At 41.4% G+C, this 23,380-nt stretch overlaps 1 protein-coding gene across 12 annotated transcripts in view; it reads left to right on the plus strand.

Moving 5' to 3' along the window:
• Window positions 1–23,345, plus strand: part of fam131bb (family with sequence similarity 131 member Bb) — a 50,960-nt gene extending 27,615 nt beyond the window's left edge. For 2 of the 12 annotated variants that reach the window (XM_026370580.1, XM_026370579.1), the window contains 7 exons: window positions 11,798–13,601; window positions 14,016–14,118; window positions 15,647–15,871; window positions 16,036–16,176; window positions 17,264–17,577; window positions 17,968–18,234; window positions 18,945–23,345. In XM_026370580.1, the coding sequence (XP_026226365.1) occupies window positions 13,419–13,601; window positions 14,016–14,118; window positions 15,647–15,871; window positions 16,036–16,176; window positions 17,264–17,577; window positions 17,968–18,234; window positions 18,945–19,166 (1,455 nt within the window). In that variant the 5' untranslated portion in view covers window positions 11,798–13,418 and the 3' untranslated portion in view covers window positions 19,167–23,345. Of the gene's footprint in view, window positions 1–2,853; window positions 2,985–11,797; window positions 14,119–15,646; window positions 15,872–16,035; window positions 16,177–17,263; window positions 17,578–17,967; window positions 18,235–18,944 lie in introns of those variants that run through there. The other 10 variants (XM_026370583.1, XM_026370581.2, XM_033326400.1 and 7 more) reach the window with 10 other exon arrangements.
• The last annotated feature ends 35 nt before the right edge of the window (window positions 23,346–23,380 follow it).

The raw sequence follows: 23,380 nt of genomic DNA on the forward strand, positions 1-23,380 counted from the left end.
ACCACTGCAACTTGGGGTTCAGTGTCTTGCCCAAGGACACTTTGGTGTGAGCTTGGTATCAAACCACTGATCCCTCAATTGGTGGATGACTAATCTACCTCCTGATCCACAGTCTGCACTGTGCTACAGAAAATAAGGCTGCCTTTACAAAGACATTTACAGGCATTTCCATCCATCACCACCGAACATCTTTTGAGTGCCTGGAACAGACAGCATTGAAGCTGTTATTCATTATACGTGCAACTTACATAACAGATAGACAGATAGTGGCAGGTACATGAAAGTGACTGATTACAGAAATTAGTTGTTTGCAGGTCCACAAGATAATATTAAACAGGTGCTGCTACATTTAAATTAAGTGCAGCATCATCGCCCGAGATAAGACAACAAAAGAGCTGTGCTAACAGGAACATGATAGAAATCTGTCATGTGTTGCAAAGTAGTTTCATGTCATGGTACATGCTTTGTTAGAATTTGTGTGTGTGTGAGTTATAAAGGAGTGGATAAAGTCAATGAAAGACAGTCATCTTTGTGAATGTGCCATGTATCATGAGCGAGATTAGTGTCAAGAATACCTTCCCTGTGTGGCCGACCTTGTCTTGCGTTGACAGGCCTTATCATATATCAAGACTGTGTAACAGACATACTGTATTTACTGTACATGAAGTGTGTGCGATAAGCCTGCGATTGATGATTATTTTCTTTATCAATTAGTCTGAAAATTATGTACTTGATTAGTTTAAAAAAAGTACTGGTAATGATTTTCTGGAGCGCAACGTGACATCGTAAAAATGTTCTTTAATCTTCAACCAGCAGACCAAAAGATAGTCCGTTTATTCTGATATCAATTTTCTGTGAATAAACTAATTACAGCTATAGCATGTGAGTGTTTGAATCTCATTAATCTGAACTAGTTTGTGCACAGGGGTAAATACATTTTAAGTTTGAAACAGAAGAAATAAGAACCAAAAATAATTCATATTGACAAGGAAGGAGATAGATACACCTAGATTAACAGAGGATTTCAGCTAAGAGCGTGAATTCCTATGATGCAGTAGAGACTGACTGAAGCATTATGAAGACTTCAAGACAGCGACTGACACAGGATGATGGGCAGATGGAGGGGGAATTCAGAGGGTGCAAGGGAGACATGGGTGTCTCAGACAGTAGACTCATTTTGCTTCAGGCATGATTACACATATTGGGGGGGGGGGTGTTTCTAAAACAAAACTCAGGGTATTTGATTTAGTGGACCCTCACAACAGCCTACAGCCTCATCTCCTCTGTCCCAGTGGGAAAGAAGCTAAGAGTTACACACATCTATATAAATCCACACACACATTTTGCTATCTTACATCAATGCTTATTTATTTTCTTTCTTCATATCTATTTTATTCTCAAACTAAGTGACTAGATTGTTGTGTTTTTCCACCGTCCATTCTGGAGTGCTAATTTTTATTTCACACAGCATCATCTCCACACCTCTCCCGCACATGACTCAAGTGTTCTTTGCTTTCCTCTCCATCACTCCCATCTGCACATGTCTTTTTCTCTCTGTCCTTCCATCTGGCCTGCTCTATTCCTCTCTTTCTTCCTCACCCAATGTGTGTGAAGTCAACATGAGTGTCCACACATGCATACCCCCCCAACCCCACCCCCATCTCCCCTGCACTCAAACACACACGTACCCTTTTCACTGTCCAGACTGTTCCTGCGTCATTCCCAAGACCAACACTTGTAGAACCAGCACACGTACATTTGTTATCCTCAAAGAAAGGGGCAGGAGTTTGAGAGGACACAGAAGGAGTGGTAGGGGTGAGAAGGAAAGTGAAAGAAAGAAAGAAAGTGTTGGTATGAAATTGAAGTGAGACAGATGGATTCGGAAGGGAAGTGGAGGCTTTTGTTGTGCTGGTGTTAGACATACAGATGCGATTGAAATGAGATTGTTTTTCCACCCGAGAAGAAGGGAGTATGATGGCTGAGAAGTGTTGATGTGATTCAGAGTGAACAGCAAGAAATCAGCGCAGAGTCGACTCAGGGGCGGATCAATACAGAGAGACGACAGAGAGAGAGGTGGAGACTCAGCAGCGACTTCACTGTGAAGGAAAACCCTCTGCTGTTTTTTTTTTCTCTCTGGATTATTTAGTGTTGGCGTATGTGTGTGCAATTTTATTTCAGCGATCAGTGGGAGGGAGGGTGGAGGAGGTGGAGGGTTATTGAGAGGGAGATGGAGAGGCACGAGGAAACTGCTGCAGTGCATTGTTAGGCTGAGCGCACACAGGAGAGGGAGACAGAGAGAGAATCCCCCATTTTAGCTCAACAACATTACAGCAGTGCAGAGATTTCTACAACAATGGCACGCCGGCACCCTCACAACTGTGCTATTGATCTGTTAGTGGCAACCCAACATACAGCCAATCTGTTATTTTAACCTCTCATTAGGTAAATGTTGGTGGTTGTTTTGGTATTTCAGTTTTACATGTTATCCAATGATGTTATCGTTGGATCCTACAGTATATGTGAATAAATGTAAGCATAGCTTCAAACTGAATTGGTTACCTGCTATATAATATAATTGTATACATATACTCAATACATATAATTAAAACAATAAAAATATAAATGACAGATCTGTTTTTAAAAGGGCCAGTAATGTCTTGCATCTTTATTTAGTCATAATCTGTTTCCCTCAGGGATACTGACTTACTAACCGGATCTTGTCTAAGACACTGCACCGGAGAGCGAGAGGAGGATGGAGAGAGAGAAAGAGAGAGAGGGAGAGGGAGAGGGAGAGTGATCGAGCAAGCGCAGGAGGGAGAGAGAAAAAGAGAGAGCACAGGAGAGCAAGAAAAAAAAAAAAGCTAGAGCCGAGAGAAAGTCGCAAGAGGAAGAGGGAGAATGCACGGTGTCTGGGTAACAGTTCCACGCTTGTATCCAGGGCCTTTGTGAATACACCATGGGATGCATCGGCTCCAGGAGACTGAGTAAGCCCCGCTGCTCTTTCCGTCTCTCCGTGCAGGCTTGAGGGAGAGTTGGGGTGGTGGGGTGACAAGGGGAAGGACAGGGGTCCTGCAGGAATGAGGGTTGCTGAAGAGACTAGGGGCAGTCTTTGCAAATGTGTGTGTGTTTCTGTGTGTGAGCTGTTTGCCTCGCTGTCATTGCAGCGTGTAGGCAAGCTGTGGATGTATGGTCACAGGAGCTGTATACACAGCTTTACAGGCAAGATTTCACAGGCGATATGTGTTGAAATGTGCTACCGTGTGTGTGGTTGCATCCCCTACCTCCCTACTGCCCTCCCTCACGCCTCCCATCCCTTGATTTATGATTCTGTTTGGCAGTATGTATATGTGTGTGAGTAGGAGGCAGAGAGTGATGGAGAGGAGGGAGGTGGGAGAGGGAAACACTGTGATAGTGCTTATTTATAGGGCAGCATGGCTTGGAAAAAGAGAGGAAAGAGGGAAAAGGGATAATGCCATTGTCAGGGGCGTTTGCAGTTTATTATTTGCATGAATAATAGGGATAGAGGGCGGATAAAGACATAAGCAGCAGAGGAAGAATTTCAGTGCAGGCAGACGGGCAGGGAGGAGGGGAGACGGATGGATGGGGAAAGAGAGGGGGAAAGGGAGGGGCAAATATGTGCAGGCAAGGGTGTGAGGGCTTGATGGGAGTTTTCAGGTGAGGACCCTCCTGGATAAACCAATAGATAATGTGTTAATTAAAACAAACCCCGGACTGCTGTTGAGCTGGGAATGACTAGAAAAGATAGTTTAAATAATGATTTCAGATAAACAATCAATTGTTTGCTTGAATATGATTCACAAGGGCGTATCACGTAGCATGAATCACGCTCTAAGGTAAAAATAAAGAAGGCTCTCTTTCATATCAAATATTAATAAGCTACTTAGCACGTCAGTCTCTTAAACATATTTACGGCAAAGCTTTAGCCTGAACATATCTTCAACATCACTCTGACAATCTGAAAGCTTAACCTTTACAGCAGTCATGAATGTCAAAATCCAGGTTACAGGCAGGATCTCCAGCATGCTTGTGTCAGTCCCTGACTCCCTTTTTTTTTACTTTTAAATTCTTGATGAAGAGGATTTTAAAAATATCTAGAATATGCAAGTGCAGAAGAAAGAGTCCTATGTGACACAGTTAAGAAGGCAGGTGTGAACTGAATACAGCACAAGCAGCATTACAGCAGTTCAGTCCGTCCAAATTACTGTATTTGACACATTGCAGAGCAGGAGAGGAGGTTGGGATCCTTCTGTCAGCACTCATGACAAGACAGGAGACCCCACAAGCACAAGCACGGTGACTCAAGCTGCTGGAAATACTGTAATTGAAGTACAGAAAAGGCTTTGGAAAGGTGCCACATTAATCTGATTGTGAGCCACCTGAATACTGATTTTTTTTATCCAAATGATCACAGAATCTTAAGAATCCAATAACACTGCTCTACTAATAGAGGTTACGTCTTCTAATCAGGGATAAGTGATAAGGAGCTGTGATAAAGGAGAATATGCATAAGTACACATCCAAAGTACACTGTATGCTGCCAGTCCCATGTGGTAAAGATTGTAGATCTCTTTAATGAAATATTACGATTTAGTTTGCAAATATCTTAAGCTGTGTACTATAATCTAACATGAATATGTAAACAAACAGTACTTAAGAGAGAAGGAAGCCCAAGAGTTTTCAAGCTGTTTGTGCCTGAGTCTGTGATTCTCTTGTAAACTACAGAATCGGCAGCAGTAATGCCGATCTAGAGGTGTGGTTGTGTTTATCCTGGGTGAGAATGGCTTTAATGTGTGCTATTGATCAGCCTTCTCAACTGCAGTCCATGCTGCCAAGCCGTGCTCAACAGGAGGAGCAGCAGGACTGGATCTGTCTCTGTGTGAAAGATGTATTTACCTGCTCTCTGGTAACACAATCTCTCCTAGCTTCATCATAACTGGGAGTTGTCTGTTCCTCACAAACAACCCTGACTGTAATATGTCGGTGCCCAGCAGGTTGACATGCTACATGCAGCATAGCATTGTGCAAGAAACTGTACCTTTTACTTTGTTTTGAATGTCATGAGTAATGTGACACTAGAGAAGCTGTGTGGGCATCTTTTTAGTAGTAGAAAAATTAATACACATTTATGACCATCTGTAGGAACAACTCCTTACCTTAGATCATTTTTAAAACATCAGAACCATTTGTTAATACAGGTGTACATATATTTTCAATTCATTTAAATAAAGAAAGCTTTAAAAAAAGCCAACTAGGCCAAAAAAGCAGAAGCATGGCACATTTTGAAGACACTGTATTAAGCAACATAAACTATTTTTTAAAGCTAATTTGGCATTATGAAATGCAAAATCCAAAAATATAGGACTCTTGTATCATCTGACCTCCCTCATCACTGCTGTTCACATGTGAGTCAGGTGAAGACAGACGCTGATGTACAGGAGATGAGACGTCGCCATCCATCACCCCTCTCAGAGAGCAAAGGCCTTGAGATGCAGTTGAAAGGAGGTGCACATTCTGCTTCTCCTCACCAGTGAGGAAAGGCACTCAGATCTATTGCAAAATGACTACAAGCAGTATTTTTTTCCTCTATGAGTAAGCTTGTGTGCAGTACACAGCTTATGCATGCTTCATTCAGAGCTAACTCCTACAGCTGCCAAAAATGGTGTTGGTAATACTGTTACCATGATAACTACATTTCTAGATGTAGTGTTGATAATGCTATCAGCAGAAATAAGTGCTGAAAGCTACACAACAGAACTACTTTCTGTATCCAGTTACCATGCCACACTATATGTGTGAGTGCTGGAAATCACATCATTAATCACAGTATAATTTAGGGCATTGTGAATATTATGGCTCAGGCTGCAGTGCTGAAATTATAAATATGAATGTGGGACATTTTGACAACTCTCACCTGTTTGTGCAGCCTCTAAGCAGACTCTTTCCTTTTGCTTCCTCTGAGTTGGCTTTGCTAAAACGGTGCTGCTGACACTACTAATTCAATAAGCGGTAGTAGCCTGTTCTGTGCACATGCATAGAGCTGGATATGAAGCAACAGTATTTTTGGTATTGATCAAAATGTGTTGGTAACACCAAACACTACAAATTGTCAACTGTTTACATTCCTAGATCTGATATGATCCGATATCAGTGAAAGGTTTGCCTGATTAAGACTATTTATCTTCTACTTGTAATTAGACACAATTTAGCATTTGAGAATTTTCTAAAAGGATTTTGTAGAGCATTATTTCAAGTAAGCCAATAGTTTAAAAGATTCCTATTCAGTGTTGCTACCACAATTTAGATATATTATTGCAATTATAGAAACATTTCCAATACAACCAAGCCAAGTGTTTTGCTTTATGTACTGTTTGTGTACATGTTCCTGTGTGCGTTGGTACATGAACCCATGAATTACCTCGTGTTTAACCCCCCACCCCGTATGACTATATTCTTGCTGCTGCATTTATGCACACATTGTCCCATGTGTGGGAGTAAATATGCAGTGGCTTATACAACACTGTTGCCTCTCCACTTTGTTGTGTCACTATGTTTTCACTGTTGCATTACAGAGAGGGATTCCCTACTATTAAATTTAAAAAAATCAAACACCCTCACTGCACCACCATGCTTTAAGCACATTCAGTCAACAACTGATGCCATGTCCCAGATTTGCCAGTACACAGTTTGCCTGTAAACTGGCAAATCTGGCAGACTGAAGTGGAAGCTGATTGACTGACTCTCGTCCAGGCTGGAAAAGCCTTGTGCACATGAACATATTCAAGGTGAATGACTCAGTGATGTAGTGTCTCTGAGCCATGGTAAGACCTGATAACTCTTATCTGTCTGTCCGTGTATGTGTATGTGTACGTGTATATGTTTATACATCCAAAGACTCCAATGTAGTATATATACTTACTGTTTTTTACCTGCAGACCTATGTTAGTGAGTGACTGACTGAGTGCCTGTGTGTCATAGTTTCCAAAGTGTGCTCTTCTGGGTGCCAAGAGATTAAATTGTATACTGCTGTGTATGTGTGCGTGCCCTTGTACATACTGTAGTGTTTTCAGCCTGTATGTGTACGTGGCACATCACAAATAATAGGCCTGTGTGTAGGCACATTATGGCAGGTTTCAGAAAACAATGAGTGCGTTGTGGAATTGAAACATAATGCTGTGAAGGAAAGGATTTAATCTCTATAATTTGATCTGTGTATTAGAGGGTGGGGTATATTGAAGTGTGTGTATGTGTGCGTGCTCCTGTCTGTATTTCCTTGTGAGGACAAATATAGTACAAATACTATTCTTGTGAGGACATTTTCACCAGTCCTCACAGCACATATGTGGTGGACCAGAAGTGTTTAGTGCTCACAAATTCAGGCACACTTGTACGGGGATATTGTAGTTATTATTGTTATGTTTAAAGTTAGCGGTGCAGACATAAAATTATGCAGTTGTACATGGTGATGTAATGAGCTCTACGGTGTCTCTCTAGCCATTGGAGAAGCAAACCGGTTCTTAGACAGTTCCCAATCTGAACCAACTTTGAACCAGCACTAGCAGCAAGTTTGTGTTGGTTGAAAAGAGGTATGAGTTTCCTCCCAAGTATGAGACTTGACTGTGTGCATGAGTGTGAGTTTATGTGTATTTGTGTATGAATGAGCAACCAGCACTGATTTACTTATCTGCAGCTCGTAGCCACTTCAGTACTGTTAAAGAAAAAGGCCACGTTCTCAAAGATGTAAAGTCTCATTTCAATATCAAATAGCAAGAAAAGAAAGAATCCCTGTATACAAATTGCAGTCTGCCACATACTTAATGGGATCCTCTGCTAGTTTTCTTTCGTAATCTAAACATAATTGTATAGCTGCATCTTTTCCATTTCAAGTCTAAATATTCATTATATATTTAACAGGCCATTAGGATGTTTACTGGAGTGATCAGGTTTATGATGCTGGATTTCATCTGCCTGTGGCAAATACTATAAAAAAATAAAAATAGCTTTGGGTTTTTATCTACCACACTCATTGCACCAGTGATACCCTCTCTCACTATCAGCTCACCTGCACAGGATGGCTGCCACTGTCATGGCTGCCACTGTCATGCCTAAACAGATTAATGAGCCGTGTCAGACTTGCCAGTGAAAGGGGCATGCAGATTCAGGATGTCATTGCACCAAATTAATGGCAGTAACTCAGTAACTGTGTTTCAGTAAGTGTATGTCAGAGCCCCTGCATGTATGTATGTGGATGATGACCTGAGACACACTTGGCATCATTTCCTTGACCAAAGTCTCCCAACCATCTGGGCTCTGGTCCTCAGCTGTGTTCTTGCTGGATTCTGGATCTGGCATCTGCACATATCGCTGCAAGAGGGCTGCTATCCAAGGCAGGACCCCATCATGGCAACCAGCCTTACTGCAGCTGTCACGGTAAACATGCACTGAGACGCCCCGTTCTCCACTGTTACCGCTGCAGGACACTGGAAGTAAGAAAAGATGGGTGAAGCTCTAATGCTTCTCACTTCAGCAGGAGCCGTCAAGCCACTATAGCGAGAGCTGGAGCTGACAGTGCAGCCGCTGCAGATCTTAGGTCATTTGTTGTGCACAACCGGGCTGCTGCCTCTTTCCTCCACTATTTCCCCCTCCTCGCTCTCTCTCACTCTTGCTTGCTTCTTCTCCTCGCCTTAGACAAGCCTAGCTCCCCTATGACTGCAGGGGGGTATCCAGCAATGCACCGCTGTGTGTGAGGGGGTAGAGGGAGAGTGCTGGGGAAAGAAAAGCTGGCTCAGAGCTCCGGTCATGTGCTCTGTTTTTGTTGCTGTCTCCTTAAGGAGGGATCCTGCCTGCTTCCTCAGATGCAGAACTACGCATTCGCTTACTGCGCTGCTGACTGTCTAAGAGCATCACCTACCTGAGAACAGAAATACTGAGTGTGCAACGGCTTCAAAAATCACTGGGATGCATGATAATGATTACTGACCCATTATATAGAGATTTTCTGATATGACACTATAAACAACTCTGACTAATCAAAGCATGATATGAGCATCCAAACCCTTGTGGCTCACTTCACAGATAGCGCATGCTTTGATGTAATCTCATATGATGCTCACCCAGAGTGGAAAATATAGATGTATATATTTACACTCTGTAGTTAATGTTTATTGTCTACTGCTGTGTAAATTCTGGATGACTTTCCGATGTTAGTTTGTACTGCCGCAGTCCATAGAACCCTTGAACTATATTGTGATTCCTGTGGAGGAAGACAGACTGCTAATCTACTAATTGGCCAAACAAGGGTAATGGATGGAGAGGGGAGAGACTGAAAAGGTGAAGTAAAAGAACTAGAGTGGCCTAATGTGTGCCTCTGTGCATCACATGTTGCTTCAGGGTTTTAGAAATATGCAGAGGTGCATATATATTCATGCACATTTAGTTTTTGCAGGAGAGCTTTTTAACCAAGATGGGGAAGAGATCTGGGACAGTCTCTCCCATCCAGGCAGAAAATGAGACGTGTGTGTTTAAACTGATCTCGGCCAAAAAATAGCCATTTTACACCACACTCCACATTCTCAAAAAAACAGGCTAATCATTTTGAGGTCACTCAGAGTCCATGTATAATAGTCAAGTTGTGCTTGAATCTAAATCTGTGTCCATGTCCTCTGAGAATACCAAACTCCGAAGCGAAGTAGTTTCTTTAGGGGTGACAATGAGCTCATCCAAAGCACTTTCTTTTCCAGGAATTCCTTGTTCACACTCACATTTTCTCAAACATTTATAGAAAAGGGTAGATTTGCAGCAGAGCAGAGAGTACTTTCAGCACCTGCTGCTAGCACGCTAACACAGTATTAAAATACTCAGGCTGTGAAAAACAGTAATTGGCAGTGTATCGAACATTTTGCCCTTGAACGTTGTATTTCACTTTTCTTCAGTTAAGTGGCTTAAAGTAAAGTGCATTACATTTCCAGAACAGATAAATTGAGTTTTTGAGGAGTTAATATTTTCAGTCTAAAACTGTGATGCTATGCTTAATGTCGGGTCCTTAACATTAAAGAGTCATGTTAGGCTCTAGGCTCTTTAGGACTGAAACACTGAAAACAGAATGAGAGTTTCTTCAGTGGCGGAGATATTGATGGATCATAATGCAGTACTAAAAAAATAAACCAGGTTACAGCAGGACAAGAGGATGTGGCAGTGTGTGTAACATAATAGAACTGTTTGAGTGTAAGTTGCTATTAGAGTTTATATTGAATACCAATTTAGTATTGCATTTCCATACATTTTAGGGACTTTAAGTTTTAGTTTTAGTTTAACTTTACAAACTGTCTATGACAGAAGTTCACAGAATTTTTTAAAATAAAGTGACTTCTACTCAGGTCTTTACATCAAATGATTTAATATGAGTTTAAATGCTTTTGTACCTTCTTAAATACACAGGTGAAGATTTAATTTCAACATAGCAAAAATTGCGATGTAGACTACAAACAATGTTCTGTAACAGCCTCTTTAAAAGTCTGTAACAATCTAATTATCACGTGACCCCATTAGCATAATCTTTCATCAGACTTTTATTGCCTGGAAAAGTCTCTCTCTCTCTTTCTCACTCTCCTCAAGAGCTACAGGACATTTTATATCTGTTTATTTGTGCTGTATAGCACTCCCTGTGACTAGTCAATTAACTCAACATGTAAACCAGAGTGTCTCTGATGAGTCAAGTGATGATGTACAAGCGACCATACATACAGTAATTACATGTACATGTAATTTTGCAGTACATTTTTACAATATTAGGACAGCAGATGTGTGGACACTGTATTAATTTTACAGATAAGAAGCAGGGTGATCCTGATTCGTAGTTGGCACATCCTTCCTGTGAGAGTAAAGAGGGTCAATTTCTGGAATTAAATCTGTCCCTTGTCTACTGCCCTTGCCGTGATCTGATGCGACTGGAAGGAGTTCAGAGGGAAGGGTAATATCTGAGAGCCCAACGGAGACAGAGTGAAGCTGATGTTTCTGAATCACTGGGTCAGTGGGTCAGAGACATCACTGGACATCCAGAGAGCCAACAACTCAACTGTGTGTTTCTCAGAGCTCTCAAGGAATCAGTCATGATTGCCAAATGTGGCTGTGAAAATCATGATTGGCTCAGCCACACACATATAGTAACAGACAGAGTGCTGATACAGGAGTGAGCCCCTCAGAGAGTTGCACACACAGCTCAGACCCTCTGATGCAGAGAGCAGGCACCTAGAGACTGAAGCTGTGTTTAAACTCCATTACCAGTGCAGTCTCTATAATTAAACCAATGTTTTAATTAGGAATTAGACAGCCAGGAAAGAGGAGGGATAATAATGTTAATTTATCCAACAGAGAACATGTATTTCATATGACTCCCATTTACACTGTGCTCTTAGGATGGCTTTGTGTATGATATCCTTCTTAGTCTGAAAAGTTTGTTACTAAGTGGACATATCTAGATCCAGTGGTGCTGAAGTATAACCTGCAGGTGTTTGATGGAATCTCTCTGAAATCATTTGTAAGTTACAAGCGTGAAATGTTCGTTCACGTGTTTGGAAATGTTTTGCAGAAGCCTTGACTGCAGCTTGTAACCACCTCAGTTCAGGACACTGAATCGTGCTCTGCACCTGCTGTTTGTGGTTTAATGAGTTGTTGTGCTCTTGAACTGGTTTTGTTACTGAACTGTTAGATGCTCAGAATAATATTTCCTTTGTCTCTCTCTCTTTGTCTTCCTCTTTTCCTTCCTTTACCTTTCTCTCAGCGGCAGATGGCGTGCCAGTCCAGAAGGATGGGGAGCAGGTAAGTCTTCAGCAGTCAGTCTAGCTCACTCTTCTTGTTGATTTCCTCTGGCGGACTGTTGCCACTCCACCTGAGGAACCAACATGGCTGCTGATTAAACCGGTTTCACAGGCAACAACATGATGAGTACTGTTTCTAAAAGCAGCTCACATGCTCTGTATTAGTCAAGGTGCTTATGCTAGTAGATTAGTAAAATGTCACATTTCATGTCAATGTCATTTGCTTAACTTCCTCTACACGACCTCACCTGTGTTGGGGTTGCGTAGCAGGAAGACTGAACGGTCACTGGTTTGGTTGGCTCATTGCTGTTGGCATTACCTCTGTTGCTTGATGTTGAGTCACTGTGTTGGTTTAAGGCAAAAAAACTGTGGTGTCCCTCTTTTTCTGACTTCTTATACACCATTATTACTGTAAATCCTCCTCTCCTCTCTTGTCTTCTCTACTCTTTTCCTCTCCTTTTCCTCGCCCCTGCTGCTATACTAATCATGTGGACACAGGAAAGTGAACCATTTTGGACTCTCTTTTCCACCAAATGCGCCATGGACCGATTCCATCATTTATTTATGTATCGTGCCCCAGGATGCCCTTCAGTCCTACAGAGAAGAAATAAAAAACACAAACAGCCACGCACACTTCAGTGTTGTTAGGGCTGCTTGGTGCTTGAAGGGGCACAATTTTACCAGTATGTTAAATTTCACATCACACCCACTCATGTAGGGGGAGATGAAGAAAGTGAAAAGCAGAGAGTCAGATGCAGCAAAGAATAGAATTACAAGTAAAAGGAGTGAAGAAAAAAACAGGAAGAGGCTGATATCGATTGACACAAGCTATCTGGAGACATGCTGCATGATGGCGACAGTGAACACTTCTGTTCTAGTCATGCTCTGTTTGCATTAAGTTACAGCTCTTTAGCCATTACAGTCTTTTGACAAGCAGTGGAAAATACTCTTAACGAAGTCTACTCTGCTAAAATTCAGAGGGAAGTAAGAGTGTAAAAAAAATAGAGAATATGAATCATAAAGAAGAGTGAAGAAGAAGTTGAACACTGGGATGATTTGAGTTGAGTTATTTTTACCCATCCTCTACTGTCTCTGTACTGCAGACAGGTGAAAACATTTCAGCACATGCGGTGACCCACCACTGTTAGTGTAGTTAGTGCCAGCCCAGCTGGTAGAGAGAGAGATGGTGTGGCTGAGGCTGCTGTGCTTCTTATCTGTTTTAGCCCTAGTAACACACACACACACACACCTTCGTTCCATTAGCCTCAGTCCCCCGTCTGTCTACAGCCTCAGATACCATCCAACACAGAACTGACATCTCTGTCTCTCACACACACACGATTTTCTGCTGGCTTTCAGTGTTTTTGGCAGCACATGTAACCAGAGAAAAGACTCATTCATCCGTAGCATATTCACTCTGCTATACATAACTGAGCAAACATAAACTGATCCCTGTTTAATCCCCTCCCTTCTCCCTGTCATTGTGGTCCTTGACTCTTTTCACTCTCGTTCCTGGAAAATCCTGTGTATCTGTCTCTTCTTTTTTCCCCTCTACCTTTTCTCAATTTCTTTCTCTTCCACTGCATGTGTGATGTGCAACCCCCCCTTCTTCTCTGTTCTTCCTGTCTTTGTCTTCTCCCATTTCCCCCTCCATGCATGTCAATGTTCTCTCTGTCCTGTCACTCTCTCACTCTTTCCCCATCCCTCTCTCCTCCTATTTCTCTTCCTCAGCATGGACGTTCAGAATTTTCATGGGAAGGAATCAATGTAAGTGTTGTGACATCATTCCTTCATCTACTACCTTTCTCCATTTGTTTCTTTCTTTCTTTCACCTGGTTTGATTTAACTCACCTTGGAAGTGATCAGCTCTTTCTCCCTCACAATCCCCACCACCTCAGCTTTACAGTCGATTTCGGTTTATCGTAGTGTTGCACGGTAGTGAGTACATTCAGAATCACTTTTTGGTGCAGATTAAAAAAACAATAACTTGGAATAAGGATTTGGGTAATGCAGGTTTTATCATAATGTATTAATCCAACATCTCCATCACTTCTCCTGTCCACTCACCTCTCTCTAACACACACTGTCGCGGTATCTTTGTGTGCCCTGTCACACTTTCCATACTTTCCTTTTCTCCATGCCTTTTCCCCTCCTCCATTCCTCTCTTTTCTCTCCCTCTAGCTGTCTATGGAAGACACAACATCAATCCTGCCTCGACTCAAAAGGAACTCAAACGCCTATGGCATCGGGGCTCTGGCTAAGTCTTCTCTGTCAGGTGTGTCAGGTGTGTGTCTGTGCTGTAACTGGTAAATCGCCCCCATGTTAGCTCCGTCCCCAGTGGGGACTGGAGTCAGCATGGTACCCGAAATGGGTTCCCCTGTATCACTTCCTCTCCACACTGTGATAACACTCGCCAATGACTCATGAGAAGTCATTGACGGAATTAATTCAACCTGACAAACACAGCGCATACACACATCATCATACAGCTTGTTGCTTTAAGAAAAGGTGAGTGGCGAGTGGGAAGTGTAGTTTTTTTATGTTAAGTGGTTGTGAAACTGTGCTGTCCTGAGCAAGTTTTAGTATGGATGTTTTGAACTGTGCAAAGTGCTGTGTTAAACTAAGTTGAGTGCAGTGTAATGAAGCGCTTTCTTTTAGTGCAGTGTTTTTGGTGTAATCCAGCTGTTTTGTGCAGTGCAGTTTATTTGAGTGCAGTGAAATGTATTGTAGTGCAGTGTAATGAAGTGCAGCTGCTGCACTGTGCGGTGTGGTAATGATTTATCCTATAATTTATTTATAATTTATTCATGAAACTCATCTTCATGTGCCACCACCAGGGATTTGCAGTTTGTGTCATCATGTGTTGGTCACATGAAATATGGAGCACAGTCATTATGCAGATGGATATGAGCTGGTATTAGCTTGTTACATTTCTTCTCTTAAAAGATGTTCTGCAGCGTTTGCATGAGTCAAGTTTTTAGACAGACAGCAAGGAGAAAGAGAGCTGTTTTCTGCTAACCCATTGCAGCTTAGCAGAGGTGTGAAAGCTATAATGTCAACAAGCCAGCCTCTCATTACTCATGCTACACAACCACCTCACCCCAATTAACCTATTCCATCCCATGGTGCACCTTTGTGCAAGACACATCATTGTCTCCTCTCTTCCATGGAGTGTGAGGTGATAACTTAGTCTCATTAAACACATGAATATAACCTCCACAACCCATGTCATTTAGCTTTTCTCACAATCCATGTTCATGAAGACCCGCATTCAACCACAGCCATGTGAATACTCAGGACCAACATTAAACATTCTTTAATCATTCTTTCCTAAAAGTTCCAGATTTCATTAGTGTCAATTTTATTCCTCATATCAAAACCTAATAACACTTAAATATTATTATGCAGTACATTTTCATACATTCATCATAGAGGGTCAACACTAACCGCTAATCATATCATCCCCATTCTCATTTATCAGTCTAACTCCACTGGGTATCCATATTGTCATTAGTCATCACATCTCCTTTGACCAAAACGTGATATACACTTGATAATAACGTATTTATCTTATTTCTTTCCTCCCCTTTGTTTTCTCTTTGTTAATCATCTATCTCCAAACAACACACCTGCTGCTTCGCTCTCTTCTCTATCTTTTTCACAAATGTCTCATCTACTCTCCTTTGCATCAATCTCTGATTTTTCACTTGCTTTTCTGAAATCCTTCCCACTACCATTCCCTATGTTCCTCCTTTTATTTTGCCATTCTTCCTTCCTTTGCTGCCACCTTTGCACCATGTTTTCTTCTCAAGGGGTGACCCGCACCATGAAGGAAAGAGTGACCAAGCCCACAGCAATGGCCCAGGGTCGTGTTGCTCACATGATTGAATGGCAAAACTGGGGAATGCAGACGGTGGGTGCAGGAGGCCTCCCCCAGTCCCGCATCACCACCCAGGAGAGGGAAAAGGAGCGGCGGCTGGAGAACGACGCCTACAGTGACCTTAGTGACGGAGAGAAGGAGGCTCGGTTCGCTGCAGGTTCAGAAACTCACACAGACATGAGGGCAGGCACTCCACAGAGTCTGTTAACTGACATCAGCAGTATTATGTCCTCATCACATCTCTTTGTGAGGTTCATGCCAATTATTTAGCCAATTAAAACGATGCAGGTATTCACAATGTCCTCTGAATTCTGACCTCAGGTATCCTACAGCAGTTTGCAATCTCAGAAGCAACACTTCTAGCCTGGTCATCAATGGATGGAGAGAGCCCACGGTCGGGATCAAACCAGGGCAGTGTGGCCCATCTGAGTGAGGTCAACCAGGAGAGCATCACCAGTCGAGGTAAAGGACCACACATATAACAGCAAGTTGACCTAAAAATAGTTTTTGTTGTAGAATTTCATAAGTAGTAATAAATAAAGATGAAAATTAAGACAGGAAACTACAGGAAAAAATGAACTAAATGGTACTTTAAAATACATGACAACTCACTAAATGGTAGTATGCTATGCAACAGTGACTTAATTTATAGAAGCAACACTGTAAAAACATTCTGCTACAAATATTGCATTGAAATATTTTCTCACGTAAACAGTGTGGGTGCAGACAAATAGCTGGCAGTATAGCATTTGTCAGGATGCTTGGTAATGAGACCAAACTGTTCCATCTCTTGTCTCCAGGCTGGAGGGTTCCCTCATTATTAATTTCACATTTTCCTAAATGGACTTTTGGAAGGTAAACCCAGCCACTGCATCTGTTCAAATAGTGCTTTTGGACAGTTTCAGTTCACAGCAATGAATTCACCGTGCAAGCTTTTTTCCTGTATATAATTACACTGTAATTGTCTCAGTTGAGAAGACAATTACAGTGAGTGCTTTGTTGTTGTAAGATACAGCTCCTTGAGGATACGTTTCTTTATAAATGCATCAGCATCAGATTATCTCATAATTCTTAAATAACTAAACCTTTACCATTGAGCTGTGATTGTGTGGCGGTGTTTACTCTTTGGCCCAATTTATACCCTTCTCCTGAGAGAAAAATAAACAACACAAAAGTAAAGCTGTGTCTGCATTGTACAGTTTGACACAAGTGATGAGGTGTGCCAGTGTTCAAACTGTATTGCTTACAGCTTGGAGATTTTCTGTTATTTCTCTTTCTTTGTTGTGTTATCACTTATTCAGCCAATGTGGAGACTTTTCTGTTGATCTAGATTTTGAGATTTTATTCTAGCACACTTCTCAATTAAATCAAACAACAGCAGCACTGCATCAGGATTTCCTGGTTTTATATTTCTTCATACTATATCCAGATGATTCAAACTTTTGAGCTTTTTGCTAATAACTGTGATCAAAACTGCAAAATTCCGTCTTTGTATTTTCATCAACCCTCCTAGTCTGAAGAGCTGCTGCAATTTTCAATTTTTTTCCAGATCAGATATTGCACCACTCGTCAGCAGAAGTGTGGCCTCATACGTACGTCTCCCAGGGACATTACTGCCTCTCGTCCTCTGATGCCTGGGAGCCAATCAACAATGACCCCTCCGGTGTGGCGTCTCCTGCTGCTGGCTCTTACGTTATGGGGACCGATGGGTATGACGGGCAGGCGGCAGCTCATTTCCTCTCACAGCAACAGCAGCAGCAGCAGTTCACTCTCCAGCAGCAGAGTCAACTGCAGCAACTGCAGCAGATCCAACAGATCCAACACTACCAGCAACAGCAGCTTCTGCAGTATCAGCAACAACAGGTGACTGATTTAAAGCAGGTGGAGTCTCAGGTCTGAGGGATTTAAGTATAAAACATCTTCAAAATCAGTGCCTTAAATCACACTAAGCTCAGTGTTGTTTGTCTTGGTTCCTCACAACATTTTGTAGTTGCACATTTGCACCTAGTAAGTTTATTACAATTTTCTGGAGGTTAAAAGATAACTATAATTTGGTACTAATTCTATGGACTTTATCTGAACAATAATCTAAAAAGATGGCAGTAGCTTGTTGGTAGAGCAGTCTTGACTGCTTGATTCAGTGTCAACCCTCATACAGACAGAGAGGTAAAAAACAGGTCACAAACAAGCAACAGATCGCAGCTCTGTCTTTTCAGAATTCAGTTTCTCTGACCTCCATCTCCTTGCTTCCAGTCTCTGGAGCACAGGCTGCATAGTGCCAACCACTCCTTGCAAGCAACACCCAATAGCACTATCCACAGTCTGGTCCATCCAGTTCACACACCACTGGTTGACCTCTGGAACACGGGGCAGATGGAGGCCTATCAGGCAGAGGCAGGCGGCTACATGGGTGTGGCAGCGGTGGTGGAACCCAGCATGTGTGTCCCTTCTGGAGATGATTTGGTGGGAACAGAACATTCCCCATTACTGGAGCAACAGGAGGAGGAGGAAGAGATCAAGGTAAGGTGAACATGGGGTTAGATTGCATAAAATTACATCTTTAGTGGTTAATATTTGATCTGTGAAGTGCTGAGCAAACTAAGCGCAAACTGCAGGTTTTATTTGATTAACTACATTTTTTTTCAACAATGCTAAACAATCAAATAACAATATCATTAACTGCATTAATTGAAAAAAAAATAATATTGAAATATTAATCTTTCATTGAACACCTACACCTACAACACTGTCTTTGTTATATATATATATATATCTGTATATAAAATTAGAGAATACTCTCTAGATGGTGTTGTCTTCTAGCTTCTGACCAGCAACCTATTTAAAATGACACTCCACCAATGTCCACCAGTTCAGCCTTTGAAAGCATTTATATAGCTTAAGCTGTGGAAAGAGTTTTCCAAAGTCAGAGTCAGATTTATCTCAGATGATGCTGAGATGTTTGTGGGTGGTCTAATGAAATATGCAGATGAGCTGCATTATGTGATTCTGCTGCTTCAGACACTGCACTTGTATTTTTGTTTTCTTGAGTTCTGTAACTTTATGAAAATGTGACACAAATATGATCCTAAATGTCCTTACTACCCCTCTAATGTAAAAAACTATCAAATAAAATTTATCATCTTTGCGATGTTATATAAGATTTTAAGGTGGTTACTGATCATTGTGCACTGAATCTTGTGTGTGTGTTTGGTTTCGTCTGTCCTGGGCAGGAGGAGGAGGTGACACTGTGCATGGAGCCGGAGTCGGCCACTTTGACTCCACCCACGCAACAAGGGGATGCCTCTGGAGGCAGTAGTCCGGGGCAACCACCAGCAGAGCCAATCACAGAGAGGAAGGCCTCCGATGTCACCTCCGGCCTTGTTCAGACGTTCGAGGAGAAGGAAGAGGGAGACGAAGAGGAGGGGCTGGCCACTTCCATGGCAACTAACTGAGCCTCCTGTTAGGAGACTCCTTACTACAAACTCACCTGGGAGTCAGCAAGGAATGAGCGTAATAATACAATATATATCTATTAATCTGTTCCTTTTCAGGTATCAAAGACACAACTTTTTGATTGCAAGGTGAATTCTTCAAAATGGTGAGACACAGATTTGGAAGTGACTCTTAATGAGAAATGAGCTGATGCAACAAAGGACACCTAAATCTTTGTAAGCCTTACATCCCAAAAGTAAAAGAAAGGAGGGTTGAAGACGAGGAGCACTAGCTGACAGACATTTCTTGCAGAAACCACACTGAGACGAAGCGGAGGGAAATGGAAACATGCATGCTTTTTCTGAAGACAAGCAACTCGACCCTGTCATCGTCTTATAATGATAAAGAAAATCTAACATAATAAAACATTATAATAAGAATAATTTTATAATAAAGCAAAAAAGAAAAGACAAAAATCTATGTATAAGTGTATGATAAGATGTAACGGTTTTCCTGTGGGAAAACTTCTGTTTACAGCTGTTACCCAACATATTAGTGTTTAATCAATTTAATTTCCCTGTTGCAACAAAACATACACAGTATACTTTAATAACGGCAACCCCAACAATTTCACCTCTAATTGAAGAAGGCTCAGAAAATGTCAGCATTTCAGTGAAATGCAGTTTAACCTTTTAAAATAAGTTGTTTTATGATGATGTGGCACCAGGATGTCCGAGGCACAAACCAGGGACAGGCCTATCCTTCTGACTGCACATGCTAAACACTGCACAGATAAGGATTGTACTGTAAGATAGTGTGCTTCCTACTCTGTCTCTCTGTATGCATGATCTTCAGAGTACTATGGAGTACCTGTCCTATACAGCACTGTATAGACTTTGCACTGAACCATAGTATCCCAGGTGGGGCCACAGTGGGCCCACAGTGGGCTTGAGCGATGAGTTCCATGACGGAGAAGTAAAGACAGAGCTGCATAAGCAAATCTCTTTTGCACTGATGCAATCCAACAGATCAGAGGTTGCCTTTGTACTGTTGACGTTACCCAGTTCCCACTCTGAAAGCTTTCATCGTCACCACACCAACCAAAACCGAGCCACTTAACAACCCTCAGCTGCTTTTTTCCATAGACATGGTCGTGATAAATTGAGGATAATAACCACTATTTTGAATGTACAGGAAGACAGGTGGAGGTACACGAGCATCGTTTTTGATGTTTCCTCGCTGTCCACATGAGGGAGAATCAAATGCTTGCTTAAGAAATAAAGATAAACAAGGGGATCTTTCAAACACATTAGAAATTGATTCACTTCTGGCACCTAGACCATCACTACACACACTAACACACAAACACACAAATATCTAAATTGTAACCAGCAATAGGCAGGCACGACACCGGCAAAAGACGAGTGTAGTTCTCTGCCATAGATATGTAAATAGTCTGAGTAAATAAAAATTGCCTCTCACTCAGTCACAACTGTTTTAGTACAGTATAATTTCTTCATTTTTGTTTTTATGCCTCTCAGCTCCCACTTTACGAAGACAAATGAAACGAAGGGATGTTTGTGTTCTAAATGGAGCGATCAGTCAAACTGGAGGATGTTTTACCTGGTGAATCCGTCAGTACAGGACAGTCTGAGTTCAAGTGGAAATTGCAGCGTGTGTGCCCGCTCAATCAGCCAATCAGGGAATAGAACAGAGGACTAAGACCTTAACACTAGAGCCGAACAGATCGGTGTCTTCCTGCTCATTGTGATTACTGTGAAGCAGCTACCTGAAGTGTGATAGTGATAAGAATGAGGTTTTAAAAGGCATGTGTTCATTTTTTACCCCCTTTTTCTTTTGCCTAAGGAAGAATAGGAGTTTTCCAGCAACGAGGGAAGTTAAATAGTAAACAAAGTGGACTTCCTGTGCATGACTCACTGATGAACTTTGCAACAATATACTGTACAACCACAGTTTTCATCTTTTCTCTGTTGGGGAGCACCTTCTCCTCTCACTTTGATGATTGTGTGAGGAACTTTTAAGATATAAAAAATACAGTTTATTGACTTGAATGAATTTATTTATCGATTGCTTCTTTATGCAATGTTGGGGACAATGTTTATTTTTCTACTGACTTCTTGAAATCCCCTCCAGTATAAGTTAGAAAATGTGTCATGGTTGTAAAGCAGGTTTGTTCTGGTCTAGTTTTGAGCACTTTAAAAGAAAACCCATCTTGGTAGGAGAAGGGAAATGAATAGTTTGGCAGCTCTCAGTTATAACAGATATCATCATTTTATTTCACTGTTTGAATCATAAAACAACCTAAGAGGGCTCATAACTTTGAGCAGAATGTCTTTACACAATGGCACATATTAATTTATTTATTGAACAATTACTTGGTGGGGAGAAATAATATGACAGCTTGTACAGTCTATAATTTCATGTAGGTACCAACCCTTCTGGGAGCAGTATCTTTTGCTTCACGAGTCTCAGTTTTAAAGATGTAATATGGAGGAATAACTGTATTGATTTATATTTGTTGATGGTACCAACCTTAAAGTTTATTCGGTCTCGACTGTTTGCTAAAAGAAACATGCATGGACTCAATTAAACCAGAAAAGACACTGCTTCAATATGGGGTCACTTTATTTTTCTTCCTTTTTTGTTGATTAAATCTCAATGAATGAATAAACTAATAACAAGAAGCCAAATATATTTCTGTGGATGTTAAGGTTTGCTGATCACGTCTTTGTTAATCGACTAGTTTGCAGTTGAATTCCTATTTTTTTGTATAATTCTACTGCCATCTTCTTCCAACGGTTACAGTAACTTGTCTGCAGGCATGGCACTCAAATTCTGCTTCTGATCCTCTGCCTTTCTCCTTCTTTCTCTCTATCTCTTTGTATGTCTTCTGTATATTTGTGTCGGTCTGTTTGTCTCTCTGTCAGTGTACAGTAAGTTGTCTGCTGTGTTGTTGGAAGAATCACTGCCTGAAAAAAAAAGAAACAAACAAAAAAACAACAACAAAGTTTTTACATCAACCAAAGGGGATTCAAGGCAATCAGACATGTAACATACATAAATAAATAAGAGCAACCGCTGTACAAAACGCTGTAATAAATTGGGTGGCTTCCATAAGACTCTGTATACAATTGGGTTTATATGTTTGAAATGAAGCAGTGTGGCCGGTGAAACCAATGTATACCCAAAACACTCACACCTATGCATGCGTGCTGGACGGCTATCACAGGATGGTTCTTCCACGCCTCTCTCCTCTCCTGTCAACAACTGTTTCTTCCTGTTTCTCGTCCTCTTCCCCCTTTATCCTGCACGACTGAACCTCCTACATCCTCCCCAGCCCCTTTAATCTGTGTCCTCTTCTTTTCCTCCTGTGGAGAAAGAGCAAATAAACAAACCAAGAAATGGCATTTCTTGTGCAAATGTGTGGCTATCTTTCCACAAGTTGTAAATAACTCGATTCTCACATGTACGTCTCTTTCTTTCTCGAGCCTTAACACATGTAATGTGTCTGTTTTGTTTTTTTGGTTTGGTTTTTTTTTTAACCTCGTTTGATGGCAGCCGGTTTTTCTGGCCAGCTCATTGGTGCTTGTCAGAAAGACAGCAGTCACCAAGGAGCTGGCGGCAGTGTAATCCAGCCTGTCATGCTTTTCCAAAAACATTCCTCTCCAGTCCTTATCTGGGATTTTATGCCAGGAGAATATTAATGACAAATTCTCACGGACAGGAATCCTCTATAGGGAATAGCTGCTTATTTGTTCAAACTTGCACAGGAATCAGAGACTGAAAAACACTGCTGACCTTCACAGCAGAAGAAATGTGTATATGAAGATATTCCCTTATAAGCCTGAAACGCTAATGCTATCACTGATAAGGTGATGGTTTCTTAGCTTTGCTAGCAGCATGTCTATCAACTGTTAGATGGATTGCAATGAAATCTGATACAGACATTCATGGTCCCCACTGAATTAATTGTTAGGAACAACTGAGTGCATGATGGTGGGGTGTGTACCATTGAGAGCTGAAATACTATTCAGAAAGGCCCCTTTGAGTAACATATGTGGATTTTAAGTCTTATCAGATGTGAAAACACTGCACTGTTTATATACTCAGATACAGTATTGTATTTTGCAACTGTATAATGTTTTCAAAATGGCAAGTATTTCTTTTCGTTGCAATGATCAATAGCAAAACAGAAGAAATAAAACATTCACGT

The sequence above is a fragment of the Anabas testudineus genome, chromosome 16 (assembly GCF_900324465.2).
Source record: "Anabas testudineus chromosome 16, fAnaTes1.2, whole genome shotgun sequence".
Lineage (NCBI taxonomy): Eukaryota > Metazoa > Chordata > Actinopteri > Anabantiformes > Anabantidae > Anabas > Anabas testudineus.